Source organism: Lagenorhynchus albirostris, chromosome 17, assembly GCF_949774975.1.
Source record: "Lagenorhynchus albirostris chromosome 17, mLagAlb1.1, whole genome shotgun sequence".
In the NCBI taxonomy this organism is placed as follows: Eukaryota; Metazoa; Chordata; class Mammalia; order Artiodactyla; family Delphinidae; genus Lagenorhynchus; species Lagenorhynchus albirostris.
In genome coordinates, this window is record NC_083111.1 from 44,072,540 (window position 1) to 44,091,504 (window position 18,965).

The 18,965-nt window shown below is 40.1% G+C and overlaps 2 protein-coding genes across 6 annotated transcripts in view; one reads left to right on the forward strand and one right to left on the reverse strand.

Annotated features, from left to right (window-relative positions):
- Positions 1-4,482: 4,482 nt before the first annotated feature.
- On the reverse strand, positions 4,483-12,766 carry RIDA (reactive intermediate imine deaminase A homolog). The gene is made up of 6 exons (XM_060127687.1): positions 12,593-12,766; positions 10,218-10,323; positions 8,599-8,653; positions 7,220-7,288; positions 6,253-6,308; positions 4,483-5,060 (listed from the first exon to the last, which is right to left on the reverse strand). Exons 1-6 carry the CDS (start codon positions 12,655-12,657, stop codon positions 4,998-5,000), a joined length of 414 nt encoding a protein of 137 aa, XP_059983670.1. The 5' UTR covers positions 12,658-12,766; the 3' UTR covers positions 4,483-4,997.
- Positions 12,767-12,861: 95 nt separating this feature from the next.
- The window catches only part of POP1 (POP1 homolog, ribonuclease P/MRP subunit), a 45,061-nt gene continuing 38,957 nt past the window's right edge, over positions 12,862-18,965 (forward strand). For 4 of the 5 annotated variants that reach the window (XM_060128061.1, XM_060128057.1, XM_060128060.1 and 1 more), the window contains exons 1-3: positions 12,862-12,954; positions 17,085-17,225; positions 18,696-18,863. In XM_060128061.1, the coding sequence (XP_059984044.1) occupies positions 17,087-17,225; positions 18,696-18,863 (307 nt within the window). In that variant the 5' untranslated portion in view covers positions 12,862-12,954; positions 17,085-17,086. Of the gene's footprint in view, positions 12,955-13,102; positions 13,237-17,084; positions 17,226-18,695; positions 18,864-18,965 lie in introns of those variants that run through there. The other variant, XM_060128058.1, reaches the window with a different exon arrangement.

Genomic DNA, 18,965 nt, shown 5'->3' on the forward strand with positions numbered 1-18,965 from the left:
AATAGTGGGACTTCCCTGGTGACACAGTGGTTAAGAATCCTCCTGCCAATGCAGGGAACACGGGTTTGAGCCCTGGTTTGGGAAGATCCCACATGCTGAGGAGCAACTAAGCCCTCGAGCCACAACTACTGAAGCCCACGCCCCTAGAGCCCGTGCTCTGCAACAAGAGAAGCCACCGCAATGAGAAGCCTGCGCACTGAAACGAAGAGTAGGTCTCGCTCCCCTCAACTAGAGAAAGGCCGCGCGCAGCAACGAAGACCCAACACAGCCAAAAATAAATAAATAAATTTATTAAAAGAAAACCAATAGGAAGCATCATACTCAATGGTGACATGTCAAAGACATTCCTTTAAAAACAAATAACAACGCAAATATGATTTCTTTTTTCTTTTTCTTTTTTTTTTTTTGCCGTACGCGGGCCTCTCACTGTTGTGGCCTCTCCCGTTGCGGAGCACAGGCTCCGGACGCGCAGGCTCAGCGGCCATGGCTCACGGGCCCAGCCGCTCCGCGGCATGTGGGATCTTCCCGGACCGGGGCATGAACCCGCGTCCCCTGCATCGGCAGGTGGACTCTCAACCACTGCGCCACCAGGGAAGCCCTGATTTCACTTTTGTTTCAGCTCAGAGACTTAAAATATTTCAATGATTCAAACATATGATAACAGAAGAAAGAAGAAATGATAAATGCAAAATTCAGGTTTCCTCTGAGATGGGAGGGAAGGGGACATCGGATTGGAGCATCATATCTGGTCTTATATAGCAGTAAGAGTGTTCTTTTTCTCAAACTGTGTGGTAGGAACGTGGGTGGTCAACATTCTTTTGTATCTGCTTGGTATTAGATGTTTAAAATTTTTTAAAACCATAATATTGAGTGAAAACAAGTCAGACAAATGTATTCTGTATTTTATGAATATAAAATTTAAAATCAGGCAAAACTAAATGATCTTCACTTCTTATTTGAATGCATAAATTCTAAATGGCAAAACTATAAAGACAAGCAAGAACAATTCATATAAAATTTAGGACCGTAGTTACCTTTGGCAAAAGTGAGGGTAATGGCTTATGCAGGGCTCCCAGAGTATTGGTGATGTTCCTTCCTTGGGCTGGATTTGGTACGTAGGTGTTCATTTTAGTATTGTTTAAACCATGCATAGGGCTTCCCCGGTGGCGCAGTGGTTGAGAGTCCGCCTGCCGATGCAGGGATGGCCGCTGAGCCTGCGCGTCCGGAGCCTGTGCTCTGCAACGGGAGAGGCCACAACAGTGAGAGGCCCGCGTACCGCAAAAACAAAAACAAAAACCATGCATGTAAATTACATAGCTTCTTTGATAAGTGTGAAGTAGTGGATAATAAACTGGTTTTGATGGGTAACATAAACTCAGGTATTGTCCTAGACAAATTTCATCATCTGCCAACATTTTTCCAAGCACACTTTGCGGGGGGTGTTTGTCACCTGCTGATTTTCCTAAGCCTTTTTTTTAAAAAAATAATTTATTTATGATTTATTTATTTTTGGCTTCATTGGGTCTTCGTTGCTGCGCGCGGGCTTTTTCTAGTTCCGGTGAGCCGGGGCTACTCTTCGTTGCAGTACACGGACTTCTCATTGCGGTGGCTTCTCTTGTTGCAGAGCATGGGCTCTAGGTGCACGGGCCTCAGCAGTTGTGGCACGCGGGCTTCAGCAGTTGTGGCTCGCGAGTTCTAGAGCGCAGGCTCATGTGACGCATGGGCTTAGCTGCTCCGCGGCATGTGGGAGCTTCCCAGACCAGGGCTCGAACCCATGTCCCCTGCATTGGCAGGCGGATTCTTAACCGCTGTGCTGCCAGGGAAGCTCTTTCCTGAGTCTTTATATTTTTAGGCAATACCAGTTAACTATGAGCAACATTTTTTAACTGAAAGGGAAAAGACCTTTCACTTAACAGTCTACCACAGACTGCATTACTACAGTCCTTAAAAAAAAGGTCTAAATTTTCTAGGGCATTTGTATGTACAAAGAGTACCCAAATACTCCTCCTCCCCACTGCCGTTTCCCCAATTATTAACGTCTTTAATTAGTGTGGTACCTTTGTTTCAATTGATGAACACCGACACATTACTAACTAAAGCCCCTAGTTTACATGAGGGTTCATTCTTTGAGTTTTACATTTTATGGTTGATAAATGCATGATATGTATCTACCATTACAGTATCATACATAGTAGTTTCACTGCCCTAAACATCTCCTGTGCTTCACCTGTTGATCCCTCCCCTACTTCCTCTGCCACCCTGGCAACCTCTGATCTTTTTACTGTCTCCATAGTTTTGCCTTTCCCAGAATGCAACATAGTTGGAATCATACAGTATGTTATCTTCTTAGATTGACTTCTTTCATTTAGTAACGTGCATCTAAGGTTCCCCATGTCTTTTTTGTGGCTTGATAGCTTATTTTTCTTTTTTGGCTGTGCCACACGGCTTATAGGATCTCAGTTCCCCAGCCAGGGACTGAACCCAGTCCATGGCAGTGAAAGTGCCAAATCCTAGCCACTAGACCGCCAGGGAATTCCCTCATTTCTTTTTATTGCCAAATAACAGAAAGGTTTCTATCATTATCATCATAGCTATGTGCCAGGCATTATTCTAAGTGCTCTATACATATTAACTTATTTAAACCTTACAACTTTATAAGGTAGGTACTAGTAATATCCCCATTTTACAGATGAAACGAAGGAGATATTTTACAGAAGAAACAGAACAGAGAGCTTAAGTAACTAGCCCAAAGCTACAAAGCTAATAAGTGGTGGAATAGAATTTGAAACCAAGCAGTTTGGCTCCAGAGCCTACACCCTTGACTACTGTACTGTACTGCTTCATGTAAAAATATCTAAAATAATTTTCAGGGCCTAATCTTGTTTATCAACTCATAGTGCTATACTCCCCAACTCTACCTCCTTGAAGAATTCTCATTCTTATCTTTTATGTCAATAAATTTAGGTATGTAAATAGCAGAAACTTTTCCATCTAGCACACTATTCTATATGATAATTATTAAATACTGATGAATAGTGACAGCTTTTTTGATCCTTTGCTGTATGCTAGACACTGCTAAGTACTTTCCATATACATTATCTTATTTAATCCGTACAACATCCCTTTGAGAAGGTGCAATTATTATCTCTCAGGAGACTGAGACTTAAAGAGGTTAAATAACTAGCTCAAGATCATATAGCTAATAAGTGGTAGATCTGGGCCTTGAATCACGTTAGAATTACTCCAAAGTCTATGCTCTTAAACTCGTTATTGACTGGGCGATTTTTGCAGAAACTAACTCCTATGGCCGGTGATTTGTTATTAAGTGATATTGATATGTCTCTCTGGTCAATAACGTTCGGTAACAAAAGACATTAATACATTTCTAGTCAATGTGTTATAACTGCTCTTCCCAAGTGCTTCTAATATTATCTTTTGGTTTACCAAACTTTTCAAATTAGCATGACATTTCTAAATTAACCTCAAACAAATAGGTATATGTAAAATGTTACATGTGTATGTAAGAATGTTACAGCAGCATTGATATGATAATTTTGCAAATATGGAATTGTTTGGATCAATGGTTAAACACCTAAGGTATATTTACACAAAAGATGACTCCGCAACCGCTTTAAAAAGGAGGTAGATCAATATGTAGTTACGTGGAAGACCTTCAAGACAAGAAGAAGGAAATCTGTAGAGTAATATCTACAGTAAAGATCCATTTATGTAAACAAGCCAAAACCAAACTAGATGATTAAGTATATAATGAATAGAAAACTATCTGCTGGTTACACTCAAAATTCTTAGCAGTGGTCATCTTTGGGGAGGTAAGTGGAATGGCCAGTGAGTGAAGGGGACTTTTACTTTTTTTTAAAAAATTTATTTATATATTTATTTTTCGCTGCGTTGGGTCTTTGTTGCTGCGCGTGGGCTTTCTCTAGTTGCTGCGAGTGGGGGCTGCTCTTTGTTGCGGTGTGTGGGCTTCTTATTGCAGTGGCTTCTCTTGTTGTGGAGCACGGGCTTTAGGTGCACGGGCTCCAGTAGTCGTGGCTCGCGGGCTCAGTAGTTTTGGCTCGGGCTCTAGAGCGCAGGCTCAGTAGTTGTGACGCACAGGCTTAGTTGCTCACCAGGGCTCGAAACCGTGTTCTCTGCATTGGAAGGTGGATCCTTAACCACTGTGCCACCAGGGAAGTCCTGGGACTTTTACTTTTTAATCTACATAATTCTGTGTTGGAATTTATTCTACAACAAGGAGGTATTCATGTAGTAGTTTCTGAAAATGTTAAAAGACTTCAAAGAACAAACACAAAATGATTATACATAGCCTTATTACCACAGTGTAAAAATGTAAAGCCAGAAGTAAGCTTTGAGAAAAAAAGTTGGAATTTAAACTTCATAGTTCCCCCACCTTTATTTAGGTAATAGGATTTAGTGTATACATTAAACTTCTAAAAAATAAATGAACAGAATGACACAAAGGAAAATCTGCATGCTATTTTATTTCCATTAGAAAAATATTATCTATATAAAATTTGGTCCGGTTTCTTCTCCTTTACCTCTACCATTCAAACTTAAATGCTTTAATTTTACTCAAGTAAAAGCAGAATCATGTATCTGACATGAGAACTAAATAGTTCACACCATTAAATTAATAGTTTAATTGAATTAGGTGTGCTCTTTATTATTTCTCAGGAATAGTAACTCATCTTTCCTACATGCTATTTCCCTTTACTTTTGTTTTTCTGAGTAACCATGTAATGTGTGTCTCTTTTCCCACATCCAGTAATGAGTGTTACAGAAGTGTAATTTATAACATCAGTAACTAGATTCATCATTAATCTTCAACTCCTGTTCAATTCCCCTTATTATATGGTATTTCCATAATAACTTCAGATATTTCAGTCAACCTTACACTTTCCAACAAATACTGTAAAAATTAAGATGTTAATTTAAAAACATTATTAAAATTCCAGACTAAATAACACTGGGCCCACTTAGAGCGATGCTGTCACGAGAGGTCCTTGGACAGCTACTGCTTCAATCTCAACACGGCCTCCCTGTCAGGAAAATAATGAATAAATTAAGAGCGCCATAATACCTACTAAAAACATATGCAATTTTTAACATATGCATTTTTAACATTAAACTTATCAAAGAAGTAAAGGAGGGGGCACATGCACCAAGAATCTACAGTAGGCCAGGTTATCTGCTCAATGTGTTCGTCTATGTTAGCTCATGTGATTCCCACAGCAGCTCTATTATCAGGGGTTCTCTCAATGCAGAGGATTGATATTGATAGAAAGGTTGTTTAACCCATCCCAGGACACAAAACCAAACAGCAGGGCTTCCCTGGTGGCGCAGTGGTTGAGAGTCCGCCTGCTGATACAGGGGACATGGGTTCGTGCCCCGGTCCGGGAAGATCCCACATGCCGCGGAGCGGCTGGGCCCGTAAGCTATGGCCGCTGAGCCTGCGCGTCCGGAGCCTGTGCTCCGCAACGGGAGAGGCCACAACAGCGAGAGGCCCGCGTACCAACCCCCCCACCCCAAAAAAACCAAACAAAACTAAACAGCAGAGGTTCAAACCCATGTCTTATAACTCCAAGTTCGGAGCTCCTTCCATCACATTCTATACCCAAATAAATTTGAAGATACTGATCATTCCAAGTAACAAAAAATTAAAGCAACAAAAATACCACTCATAGAAGATAAATTTCTTTAGTGGAAAATTGCTAGAAGTCCATGAGAGCTGCTTCTTTATAGGTAGAAATACTGTGCTGCTAAGGGGCATAGGAAGAGCTTCTATTTCAACTAGAATACCAAAGTAGGAATGGTGAGAAATCTATGAGCCACTGGTTTTCAGATGATTTTTTCTAATAGAAGGTCTAGTGTTTTTTTGTTTTTTGTTTTTGTTTTTGTTTTGGCCACGCCGCGTGGCTGGCGGGCTTAGTTCCCCAACCAAGGATCAGACCAAGGATCAAACCCGGGCCCTTGGCAGTGAAAGCACAGAGTCCTAACCCCTGGACCGACCGCTAGAGAATACCCTAGATTTTTTATTATATGATAGAAAAGTAAAATTTTTACTGCAGAACTCACAGACCTGGCTCAGTTTATAGTCTCTAAGTAACAGTAAAACAATACAGCGCTATTTTAGTTTTTCTCACAATTTAAGTACTCTGATTCTGTTGTGTTCATGTCCATGTGTGGCCTTGATTTTTAATTTTCTTAATTTTAAGACAAATGTGTACTTACTTTGGGCAAAGCAGCAACCTGGTAGGCAGCTCTTGCAGGAAAATTACTCTGGAAATCTAAATTTAAAAGAATTTCATTTCAGTTTTCAGATACTATGCTGAAACTCAACACTGCAGGATCAAGAATCTGGTAAGTGCTTCAGCTATGTGTCAGTTCTTAGATATAAGCAACGTGGAAAAAAAGAAGCTCATATTTATATTTGATAAGATATTTTGCCATGATTCCCATGATGTTTAATATTTTGAAAAAATCTTAGTTTTCTGGGGAAAAAAATGAAAATACTCACATACTCTGACACTTTGATCTTGTTTGACATGAAGGAGGTTGTTTTTAAAGTGATAATTATAAGTAATGATGCCTTTTCCGTGTTATACCTTTGTCTTATCTCACCAGGTGGTAGGGATACTCATTTTCCCCACTAGGACAGCAATGTTAATAACAGATAACACTTACTGAGTGCTTACAACGTGCCAGCATCTGTTCTAACATGTTTACATGTTGTATTAACACATTTAAAATTCCAACAACCTTATAAGGTTTTATCCCCATTTTGCATATGAGGAAACCAAGGCACAGAAATATTAACTAACCAGCTAATGATTCTGAGAGAGTAGAACAGAGGTGGTGGCTAGACCTTATCACAGCGATAATAAATACAATCTATGTGTTGAAAAATGATTAGGAGGGCTTAGAAAGCCTGAGGAGGGTATAACAAAATGAAGCTTTAGGGAAATGGATTTGTCCGGTTGTAGTATGTTATTCTAGGGAATGCAATAGAAATATCTTGGATGTTTTCATGGGGGAGACACTGTGTGTTTCTAATCAGGCTATTAATTCTTTTAGGACAGGATCTATGACCATTTCTTTAGCATCTCCCAACATTCCTAATTCATAATGGACACTTATTAAGGTTAATAGATACATTTCTCTTTAAAATGGAAAATAGTAATAAAGCCAAATTACTTACGTTGTTTGTAGATGTCATTGACAGTATTGAAGTCGTTTATGTCAGCCAGCAAAACCGTTGTTTTTACCACTAGGAGATATATACATTGTCATTAGGTTTATTTAGTTATTTGGTCTGATCCAAAACATTACTTAGAAAAACAGTACTGATGAAATAAATTTCATATTTTAAGGCAAGACAAGAAAAATTTAAACATAAAATTTTTTTTCTCTGCCCATTTAGTCCTCCTCTGTCCCCTCTAGTGTGCAGTGTGCATCTGCACTGAGCATTAGCCGGACCCCTCCAACAACAGAAATACCTGCCCAACCATGAAGTTCAGTTCTTCTTCTGCTGGTGCCAGCCATGTGACCCCTTAGAACATAACATTTCTTACTTATGACCTTATTAATGGCACTAGCTATATTACTTGTGTTCTGCCTATTTTACAAGATTCTTGTTTCTTGCATGATCAAATGTGACTGAGCCTCCAATAAAAATAATAAGTAGATGACTTGAAATTATTCACCTAAAATATAGTTCTACAGGATCAATGATTATAATAGTGTAACTCTAGATATGGGAAGAAGCAACAAGAAAGAATCATTTCCTGCCTTTTGGCTACTATTAACAGAGCTTTAGTCCACTAATAGGACACTGAGTGGCATAGCAATGAAATCCCCACCTGACCTGGGAATGAGCATTTCTAGCACGGCGGGACAAATTGGTCACGAAATGCCTCCCAAACCTTGGCTGAAATTAAGATTGAAAGAGAGGGGATTGTAAAGTAAGAATGTTGCCCACCATCCAGTTCTACAAGAATCAAGTCATTAGCCACTGCGGTCGCTGACCTACAATATATTGAGAAAGGAATTCAGGTAAGAGGTCAGGATAAGGCACTTTGTGCTCTGGGAAAACTGGCAGAACCGGCCCTCAGATATTTTCGGGAGAAAATTTTATGCACCTAGTTTTTCACATGTTCCCATACTAAGAGAAGCACTAAAACCATTAACTAAGATATCTGTTCCTCGCAAACAGCAGTAACCTTCTACCAAGATGTGTGCCATTTGGATTGCATGTACCTCTTTGCCAAAATCATATATATTCTGGCCTTTCCCCTTACCTCTTTGGAACAGTCCTCTGATCTTTCTGTAAGTTTGCCAGGTTATAATCCTCAGGTTGGGTCAAATAAAATTTTCCATTTTTTTCTTAGATTGACTAATGATTAACTTTTCATTGATATTATGTATATGGCTCTGGACTGTCTTGATTAAAATGGGACTGAAATTAAACCAACTTCAAATAACAAAGATATGGCATGATATATTACTGGATGCCATGTGTTCTTCAAAAAGACCCAAGAAATATCAAACAGAAATGTGAAATAATATCAAGTTGCTCACCATTTGTGAAGTCACAGCCTGCTGCTTTCAGAATTTCACCCATGTTTGTAAGAGCCTGTGAACCGAGGTAAGAAAGGCCTAAGGCACTGATGCTACATTGAAGCTTTAATTCAATTCAATTAACCATCTTTACTAATATCTCCTTAAATAGCCTATGTTGCAGAAAAATCTCCCTTTTCTAGGAAATTCTACTCTTTGTAGGCCACCTCTACACAAGTGAATTGCTTCTTGGCTTTCTTTAATGGAATGAATCTTTCTGAAATACAGTGAGAAGTTGCCTCCTTTTGTGAGGAAAAAGACTGAAGTCTCTTCCTCAGTGCTAGAATGGTGAAATTCTCAGCCAATGTCCACTAAACTAAAATAGAATTATTACTGGGGCTCCTAATTCCATATCACTCTGAGGATAAGTATGAGCTAGTAAGCATTAAAACCTGTTTTCTTTAAAGCAATATTTGATTTTAAAAAGGTTCTTTTCCTTTTTCTCAAAAAAAAAATAGTAGTAAATTGTGTACATGTTTGATATTCTGGGCTTTGGAAAAACATTAGTTTTTCACCCTGTCCTTAATTTATTATTTTTCAATTCATTCTTCCACTTTGATTGGTCACATTATAATAGTTGATGACTTAAAAAAATTAATCTTCTAAATAGGTAATACATAGATATGACAAAAAATTCAAAAGCTATAAAAAAGCATATACAGTGAAAAGATGTCTTCCACCCTTACTCCCCCTCCCCAGTTTCCTTCATCAAAGGTAACCATTGTTTCTAGTTTCTTGTATATCCTTCCAGAGACAGTGAATGCTTGTACCAACATAAATGTATGTATCCTTAGACACACACACAGAGGGTAGCTTATTGTGCATGCTGTTCTGCATCTTGGTTTTATTTTATCATATAATAATTTATCTTGGAGATCTTTCCATATGAATTTAGTTGTACAGATGTAGCATGATTTATTTATCTAGTTCCTCATGGATGGACATTTAGATTGTTTTCTATCTTTGGATATTACAAATGACTCAATGAATGTATTAAATTATAATTTAATTCCATTTATTGGATTAGAATTATATCCCCCATTCTTATTTAAAAAAAACGTACTGCATGTAACCTTTGATACTTCTCTTTCTAACAAAATGTTGACTTTTACTTTTGTGGTGGTGGATTTTTTTTTTTTTTTGCAGGTCATTGGCCCTGATAAAACAATTTCCCAACCCAGGTGGAAGTGGCAAGATGTTTTCAATAATTCAGGGTTTTTCCCTCCCATTTTACTGAAATATAATTGACATATAACATTTATTAGTTTTAGGTATATAACATGATGATTTGATACATGTATATACTGTGAAATCATTACCACAATAAGTTTAGTTGATATCCAGTAATTCAGGTTTAAGGTCACCTTGGAAAGTAAAATCTTTTTTTTTTTTTGGTTGTTAAATGAGTCATCACATTTCCAACTTTCTACTGACATAAAACTGTCTTTAGTTAACCAGTAACTTAAAAAGTACTTATCTGATTATCTCTATAATAAACAAACCAGCCAAATGGATTCTTAATACTCCTCAATATTAAAAAGGAGTAGAGAAGGGAACTTCAAATGTGGAAAATGACTCACTTGTTTAGCCTCTTCTGCCACCCCTCCTGGCACAAGCTGTCCACTTGCAGGATCCATGCCTAGCTGTCCCGAAATGTAAATGGTCCTGTCGACTAACACAGCCTGACTGTAATGAACAGAAATCCAGGATATACGTAAAACATAAACATAAAATGTGAAACTCAATGCTAAAAGATTTCTTTGCTAAGACACAAAAAGAACAAAATGTAAAATAAAATAATTGATAATTGGACTTCATTGAAATTAAAACCTTTTGCTTACTGAAAGACATCTTTAAGAAAATGAAAGCCCAAGTCACGGATTGGGAGAAAATATCTGCAAAACACATATTTAACAAAGGACTTGTATTCAGAATATATAAAGAACTCTTACAACTCAATAATATAAAGACAACTCAGTAAAAAATCGGCAAGTGATCTGAACAGACACTTCACTAAAGAAGACATACAAAAGGTGAAGGAGTAATGCAAACCAAAGGCACACTTATGATACCATCACACACAATAAAGCATCACTGATAGTAACAAGTATTGATGAGGATGTGGAGAAACTGGAACCTTCATACTTTATTGGTGCAAATGCAAAATAGTACACACTGGAAAATAGTTTGGCAGTTTCTTCAAAATTTAAGCAGGGAATTCTCCGGTGGTTCACTGGTTAGGACGCGCTTTCACTGCCGAGGGCTGTGGTTCAGTCCCTGGTGGGGGAACTAAGATCCCGCAAAGTGCGAGGCGCAGCCAAAAAAAAAAAAAAAAAAAACAAAACACATACACATAACATACAACCCAGTGACTTCTTTCTTAGACAACTACTCAAAAGAAATATGTCCAAAAACTTCACATGGATATTCAGAACAGCATTATTCATGATAGCAAAAAGGAAAAAAATAAAAATAAAAAACACCCACGGATAGATCCAACTAAAGACTACATATTATTTGATTCTACTTATATAAAATTCTAGAAAAAACAAACAAAAAAAGCAGCAGAAAGTAGATTAGTGGCTGCCTGGGGTCAGGGGTAGGGGTGGGAATTGAACACAAACGGGTATGACGGATTGTTTTTGCAAGGAGGGGTGGTTTGCGGGGTTGATGTAACTGTTCAAAAACTTGACTGTGGCAGTAGGTGCATGACTCGATACATTTACCCAAACTCATGGAACTCTGCACTTAAAATGGTGAATTTTGTATGTAACTTATACCTCAATAAAGCTGTAAAACAAGCAAAAGAAAGCAATGCCAAGAGCACTTTTAAGAAAATAAGTAATTAGACAAGGTTGATCACTGCTGAAGGGTCAATTAAGGATCCACCTGTGAGGGTACACTTTTCTGCAAAGTGCTTATTTTCGGAACTGATTATTTCTGTAATGAGGATACTAAATATCAGAATTAGGATAAGGTCTCAAGAAAAAGCATAAGCTACACTGAGACCTGAAAGAGAGCCAAACACATCAACTTTAAAGGCAATTTATTTGTTTTTGGATAAAGAAAGCCTCGCCATTGTTTCTCTTAACTGTGATAAAAAAAATATACATCAAACATAAAATTTACCATTTTAGGGACTTCCCTGGTGGCCCAGTGGTTAAGAATCCACCTGCCAATGCAGGGGACACAGGTTCGATCCCTGGTCCAGGAAGATCCCACATGCCGCGGAGCAACTAAGCCCGTGCACCACAACTACTGAGCCTGCGCTCTAGAGCCTGTGAGCCACAACGAGTGAAGCCCGCGCGCCTGTGAGCCCGTGCTCCGCAACAAGAGAAGCCACCGCGCTGAGAAGCCCGCGCACCGCAACGAAGAGTAGCCCCTGCTCGCCACTAGAGAAAGCCCGCGCGCAGCAACGAAGACCCAACACAGCCATAAATAAATTTATATTAAAATTTTTTTTTTACCGCTTTAACCGTTTTAAGGTACACAGTTCAATGGCATTAAATGTTAAAAAAATTTTTTTTGATAAAGAAAACAATATCAATTTAAATTTAGAAGTAAAATTTGTTTTACCCCATTTCACGGTTATTTAGAAAACAAAATATTCTCATTTCTAATTTTCTAATTCCCTATAGTTTGTTTTCCAACATGCTCCCAACTTTCCTATCTTTCATTTCATGGCATTTCCCCTGATTTGCAGACCGTTATCTTTCTTCTTTATAATTTTAAATACAAAATTGATAATTTTATAACACGTAGTGGGTCTCTCGGTGGGCTTCCCGCCTTCCCGGGTTCCGTTTCCGGGTTCAGCATGTTGCATGAGGTTGCCCGGTGAACCCCTAAGGCCTGGCGCAGCTCGGACCCGGACTGGCCCAAGCCCCTAAATTCCGACCCCACAACCTCCGACCCCACAGGCCCCGCGTCCTTCTCAGCTCCCACAGGCCTCCTGTACCTGTAGGGACCAAGGGCCGCTGGGGCTTTCGCGGTGCTGATCACCTTTCTGATCAAAGCCGACATGGCTAATCCTTTTTCCTTGCCGCCCCTCGGAGACAACTACCACGTATGCTGCTTCTACTCGTGTCTCACGGGTCTGAACAGTTGGGGCTAGAATCCCTGCTTTAAAGAGTCGCTGGTTGGCGGGGAGGGGGGTTCGCTCGGCATTCTGGGAGTTGTAGTTTCCTTGCGACTCCGGGCCACGTGGAGGACGCAGTCACAGTGGCGCATGCGCTCTCCAGCTCTCTCGCCGCGCACGTCGCGCCGGCGACTGTGGTAGAACATTGTCATTCTGACCTGGGACCACGGAGCGTCTGGCAGGTAGGTCGTGAGGGGCTGGCGTCCGCCAGGGTTCGCAAGTATGGGGGAGTGTGTGTGGCGGTCCCCGGGCTCCCCTCCGATTCTCTCCCTCACACCCAGCTGACCTACTCTTCTTCTCTTGCTGCCTGCGCAGGGGCCCCTCTTCCTGCCTGGCACCTCTTTCTGTTACCCAAGAACTGGGTTCACGTCTTGGTGGATGTCAAGACAAACAAAACTAAACAAAACCAAAAAAACCAACCAAGGCAAAGATCAGGAGAAGGAAGGATTTATTATTTGCTGCAAGTAAGCAGAACACCGGGGATCTTTCCCAAAGCAGTATCTCCCCAACAGAAAAATTGGTGAAGTTTTAAGCTAAGGATGCATGCATATTCATGAAGGGGCTCCAGCAGAGGGGAGTTCAGCATTGAATTGTGGCAAAGGTCAACAGAGTCCAAGCTTTAGTTGAAACCTCCAGGGTCATAAGAAAGGTCAACATCATCTTGGGTTAGGTTCTGTTGATCTGGTGATTGAGTGCTCGAGGGGGTTCAGATTCTGCAAAACAGCTCAAGAAAGTGCTTCAGGCTAATCTTGCCATGGAAATAGAAATGGGAGTTTACAACTGATTTTTACTGTTGTTACTTCTCTTGCCTGATAACTGTCGTTTGTTCTTTAGTTCCCTTAAGATCACTATTACTGAGACCTGTTTAAAGGCAAACATTGTGGCCAGGCTTAGATCACAAAATGGCTTGGGCCAAAAATGGCTTCTCTTATGTCAAGAAATTCATGCCTGCTTCTCTTTCTCTGGGGACCCCCTACTTCATCTACTTAAACTTCAGCCCCTGGGACCGAGCCCACTGTGTCTGTCATTTCTCTGCATTGCACCTCCGGGCAGAGGCCGTCCTGGGAGCTGGCTTGCACATCCTAAAGGAATAAGATGGGTCATTGAGGGGACCACGCTGAGACCTGGGCATTGTTCACCTACCCCCTCCCATGCTCCCTTCTCTGGGAGGGCTCCCCAAGATTTTCAAGGTGTCCCTGCATTCCCTTTCTATCTCAGCAGAAGCCTAGTGACTGGGATCTGATTTCAGGTAGATTATAGGTCTTGGTCCAGCAGATGGCCCCAGAGCTGTTCTCTTGGAAGATATTCGGTCATGCTGTATCAGAAGCGGTGGCACTTGGCTAAATATTTTTTACTGTTAATATACGCATTATAGGCACGTTTCACTTCATTTATGCGTGCACATGTACATTCAACAAATATATATATTGAGTCCCTGCTTTGTGCAAGGCTAGGTCTTGGAGATGCAGCACTGAAAAAGACTGGCAAAATCCCTGCCCTATCCTGCTTCTGAAATGAAATATAAGAAAATCCTCGTTGTTCCCTGGTGGCACAGGGGTTAAGAATCCACCTGCCAATGCAGGAGACATGGGTTCGAGCCTTTGTCCGGGAACATCCCACGTGCCGTGGAGCAAGTAAGGCCGTGCACCCATTCACTGTTAGTGGGATTGTAAAATGGCACAACCAAAATAGAAAACATATCACCATTCCTCAAAAAATTAAAAACAGAACTACCATATGATCCATAAATCCCACGTGTAGGTATATATTCAATAGAATTGAAAGCGGGATCTCAAAGAGATATTTGTACACTCATGTTCATAGCGGCACTATTCACAATAGTCAAGAGGTGGAAGCAACCCAAATATCTATTGATAGATGAGTAGATAATCAAAGTATGGTATATACATACAATGGAATGCTTAATTTTTGCCCTCGAACCTAAGCTCAGAGATGTGACTTCTGAAGGTCACCCTAACCCTGGTGTCCCACCCAGGGTTCCCAGGTAGTGCTCTGTTTTGCTGGGCAAGTTCTGATGCAAGCAGGTGGAATAAATTGTTTTGTAGGATAATTTTGAATGATTCTTAATACAGACTGATCTGAATCATGTCCTTCACTAGCCAACAAGCTCTGTAGAACTCAATTTACCTCCTACATATTTTTTAGTTTGAAAAATATTTTGGGGTGTAGATCTGGTTGTCTTTCATTTAGGTCAAAGCAGAATGGAGTGAGAAAGTGAAATGACATAAGTCTCTGTTATTTCATTTATTATTTAAGAATAAGAGCTACCATAAACTGAGCCCTTAGTTTATGCAAAGCCCCATGATTTGTGTTATGTACATTACCTTATTTAATGCTCATAGCAACCTGCTGATTATTCCCATTTATAGAAGGAGAGACCGAAGCTCAAAGAGGGAAAGTAACTTTCCTAAGATTATACAACTAAAAAGTGTTAAGGAAGATAGTGAAGGCTCTTAAACACTATGCCACATAGGTTACTCTTAATTTTGCATGAAGTCTTGCATTGGAAAGGTGGTAAGTGAATGGAAGGTAGTTAATTCAGTGCTACTTATTGGACGTGGTGCAAATCCGGATGTGGCATTTGAAAGTTTGTGCGGGCGTTTTGGTGGGCATAATGATTGGGGTAACACTGCTGCCATTTACTGGGCAGGGGTCAGGGATGTTAGCCATCCTGCAGTGTGTAGTACCTGACTCTGCTTTGCCTAAAAGCGTCGGCTTCATGGATTTAATATACACTGAATTTTCCAGGAATACAATAAATGAGGCAAGATTGTATTTTTTAAAAAAATTTTGTACTTTATCAAAGAGTGTTTACCAATTTGGGAAATTATGTCGCCAGTGGTATTACTACCTTCTCTTAGAGGTACTAGTACAACACACCCGTATTACTTTGCCTTTGTAGCTGTTGCAGACGTGTAATCCTTTTTTTTTTTAATTAATTAATTTATTTTTGGCTGCATTAGATCTTCATTGCTGCTCACGGGCTTCTCATTGCGGTGGCTTCTCTTGTTGCAGAGCACGGGCTCTAGGCGCGCAGGCTTCAGTAGTTGTGGCTCGCGGGCTCTAGAGCACAGGCTCAGTAGTTGTGGCCCCCAGGCTTAGTTGCTACACGGCATGTGGCGTCTTCCCAGACCAGGGCTCGAACCTGTGTCCCCTGCATTGGCAGGCGGATTCTTAACCACTGTGCCACCAGGGAAGCCCCAGACACGTAATTCTATGTTTAGGTATGAGTAAAGACTAGTATTAAAACATTTAAATGCTTGGAGAATAGCTTGGTTCTGCTACTCTGAGCTTCCCAGCCTCCTGGTGTCCCCCTTTTCCTGCAGGACCGTTCCCTGTGTCCGACCTCCCTACAGTCAGCAAGGAAAGAGTTAATGACTGTTGCATGGGAGCTTCAGGACCCTTCTCCAGCTCTACAGATTGTGCCCATGCCTGTGTTGGTGCCTGTGTCAGTGATTATCTCCCTGGGTTAAAAATATCTCTATTTCATAATGCCATCTAGTTATGGTGAAATATTTATATACAGAAAATAGATATTATTTTATTAGAATTACTTTTAGTTCTCCTCTGCATCACAATGAGGACACGTATTGTAGGACATGTTTTGATAAAAGTTATGTGTCTAGTAGGTTATGTAATTAATGAATTTCATTTAAAAATAGAAAACAGGTGTTCAAACTATTCAGTAAAAGAAAGGGGACATTGAGTCTGAGAGTTGAGAACTACTGTGTAATCAGGCTCCACTAGGTTTTTGTCCTTTGTCCTTCTTACTTCAAATTGAAATCGTTTTGCTATTCTAAATTAAAGGTACACCTGGCCTCATCTCAGCAGTAGAAATGAAAACATCAGTAATTTATATTCAGTTTTTGGTGAAGTTACCGTATCTGAATAGTGTGTCCCATATTTCATTAATTCATGTGACTCGTTTCACCTAAGAATTTTGATAAACTGGTTTAGCTAATTTAAGTTTTTTACCGCGGCATAGGGATCTTATCTCACAGTTCATTTTTCATTCTTCCAATAGCCTTTATGCAGTGTCAACACTGGTATGTGACTTAATTATTTGACAGCGCAAAACAAAATTTTTTTCTGTTGAATCGGGTTTTGGGTCCTTGCTGTAGATCAATATCATGATAACGTTTTGATATCATCAATCCAGCTATAATAAATGGAGATTTATTATATTGAAGAATCAAATTTTGAGTCACATGAACATTTATCCATTAAATTTATTTTTATTTTTGAAAGGAAGTTCCTTCTCCCTGTAGTAAATTTATTACTTTCTTTCCAGAAATGTCTAATGCAAAAGAAAGGAAACATGCTAAGAAAATGAGAAACCAGCCTACCAATGTGACTTTATCCTCTGGCTTTGTGGCTGACAGTGGTGTAAAGTACCATAATGGAGGTAGAAAACCTTTCCAGTCTCCAAAAGGTAAGATAAACATGGTGCTCTCTACACATACTTCCATTTGGATTGCTTTTGTCAGCTCCTTTTGTTAGTCATAATCTAAATGATAAAGGAGTTGAGTTAAAAATAGATACAGGTGACCCTCATTGTTTGCAAGTTTTGTATTTGCACATTCACCTCGTTGCTAAGTTTGTAACCCCAAACTTAATACTCATGGCACTTTGATGGTCATTCGCGGACGTGCAAAGAGTGGGGAAAATTTTGAGTCACCTGATGTGGGTATTCCTAGTGGAGGTTCCCAGTGCCTTCCTGCTTCAGCTTCGTACAGAGATGACCAGAGGAGGGAGACTGGTGGGACAGGGCAGTGTAGTGCAGGAAGCTCCAGCTCTCACCGGGGTTTGAACTGCGATTGTGGGGCAGCTTGAGGCAGGTCACTTAACACTTCTGAACCTCATTTTCTCTTTGTAAAAGAAAGGAAATAGAATCTACTAGGATGAGTTGTTCTTACGATTTAAGGTCATAATCTCTGTGAGATGTATGTATACATACATACATAGATACATACTTGTTTTCTCTAGGAGCAGTGGTTCAGTGTTCACTAGTTCAGTGTTGGCTGTGACTTTCTAGAACATAACTGCTGGGAATAATGAGAATTGGCTGTAGGTATTTTACAGCTGATATATTTTATCTGTACCTTAACAGTTATTATTAAATGACACTTCTATATTTCCTAAAAGAAATGCAGTGCATTCATCATATCTGCGTTTAACTTGTGTGCTGATTTTAGAACCTTGTAAAGTGATATGAAGGGGATAGCTGTTCATCAGGCAGCAACAGAAAAATGATTCAGATCCAACATTCATGCCCACTGTGCCAAGTGAGAAGCCATAGCACACATTATCTCATTTAAACCTCACAATGACAGACCTTGCAACATGTTTCATGATTCTAGGGGCTTAATTATCACTGCCATGGAAATAAACAGGAAGGCTGTAAAATTCTCTACTGATCTTTCCCTGTATTCGTAGAGATATTGTGTTAAAGTCAGAATGGTTTGAATGCCTAGACATTTGTATAGAGACTGCTTTTATTTCTTTCTTAGCATAGTGGCTCTCAACTTGAGTGTGCCAGAGAACTATGATGAAAGACAGCATATGCAGAATCATGTGGATTGTAGTATTTAAGGGAGCTTAGGTGAAAAAGCCACATTGCACTATTTATATGGAGAAAAGTTCCCTCTGTTATACTCAAGGTTCTTTCATGTGTCACACTGACATGATTAGCTAGTGTGCTGCCTCCTAGCTATGTGACCTTGGGCAAGTCAACTCACCTCCCTGCCTGAGGTCCCTCCTCCTTAAGGGGAGGACAGTAATAGCCACTTACAGGGTGGTTGCAGGATTAAAAACCTGATCAGTTTTCACCCAACACTCTAATCCTTATCTCTGATAAAAGTGACGTTTTTTCTCTTTGTTTTCTTTTTTGAAAATGTACTAGAGCCTCATTCTGGACCTCCACGACAGCGGCAAACCAAAACGAGCCACCATTCGCTGGCTGAGTCTGATGCGAAGGAGCAGCCTTCCTCTAGGGTAACCTTTAAAAAAAAGGGAGGATGGAAAGCAGGTCCCGAGGGCACTTCTCAGGAGATTCCCAAGTATATAACCGGTAGGTATTTGTACAGAAACCAAGTTTGATTGTATCGGGAGCTCTCTGTTTCTCCTGCAGCCAGATTTCTAGTGCCTTCTCTCCGTCCTGGGCCTTGGTCCC

Bases quoted from the DNA above. Each gene is read 5' to 3' on its own strand.
- RIDA (XM_060127687.1), bottom strand. From the start codon at position 12,657: ATGTCGGCTTTGATCAGAAAGGTGATCAGCACCGCGAAAGCCCCAGCG. The intron at 8,654-10,217 runs GTGAGTCATTTT...CTCGGTTCACAG, and splicing joins TGGCAGAAGAGGCTAAACAA to GCTCTTACAAACATGGGTGA. The intron at 7,289-8,598 runs GTGAGCAACTTG...TATATCTCCTAG, and splicing joins AGGCTGTGACTTCACAAATG to TGGTAAAAACAACGGTTTTG.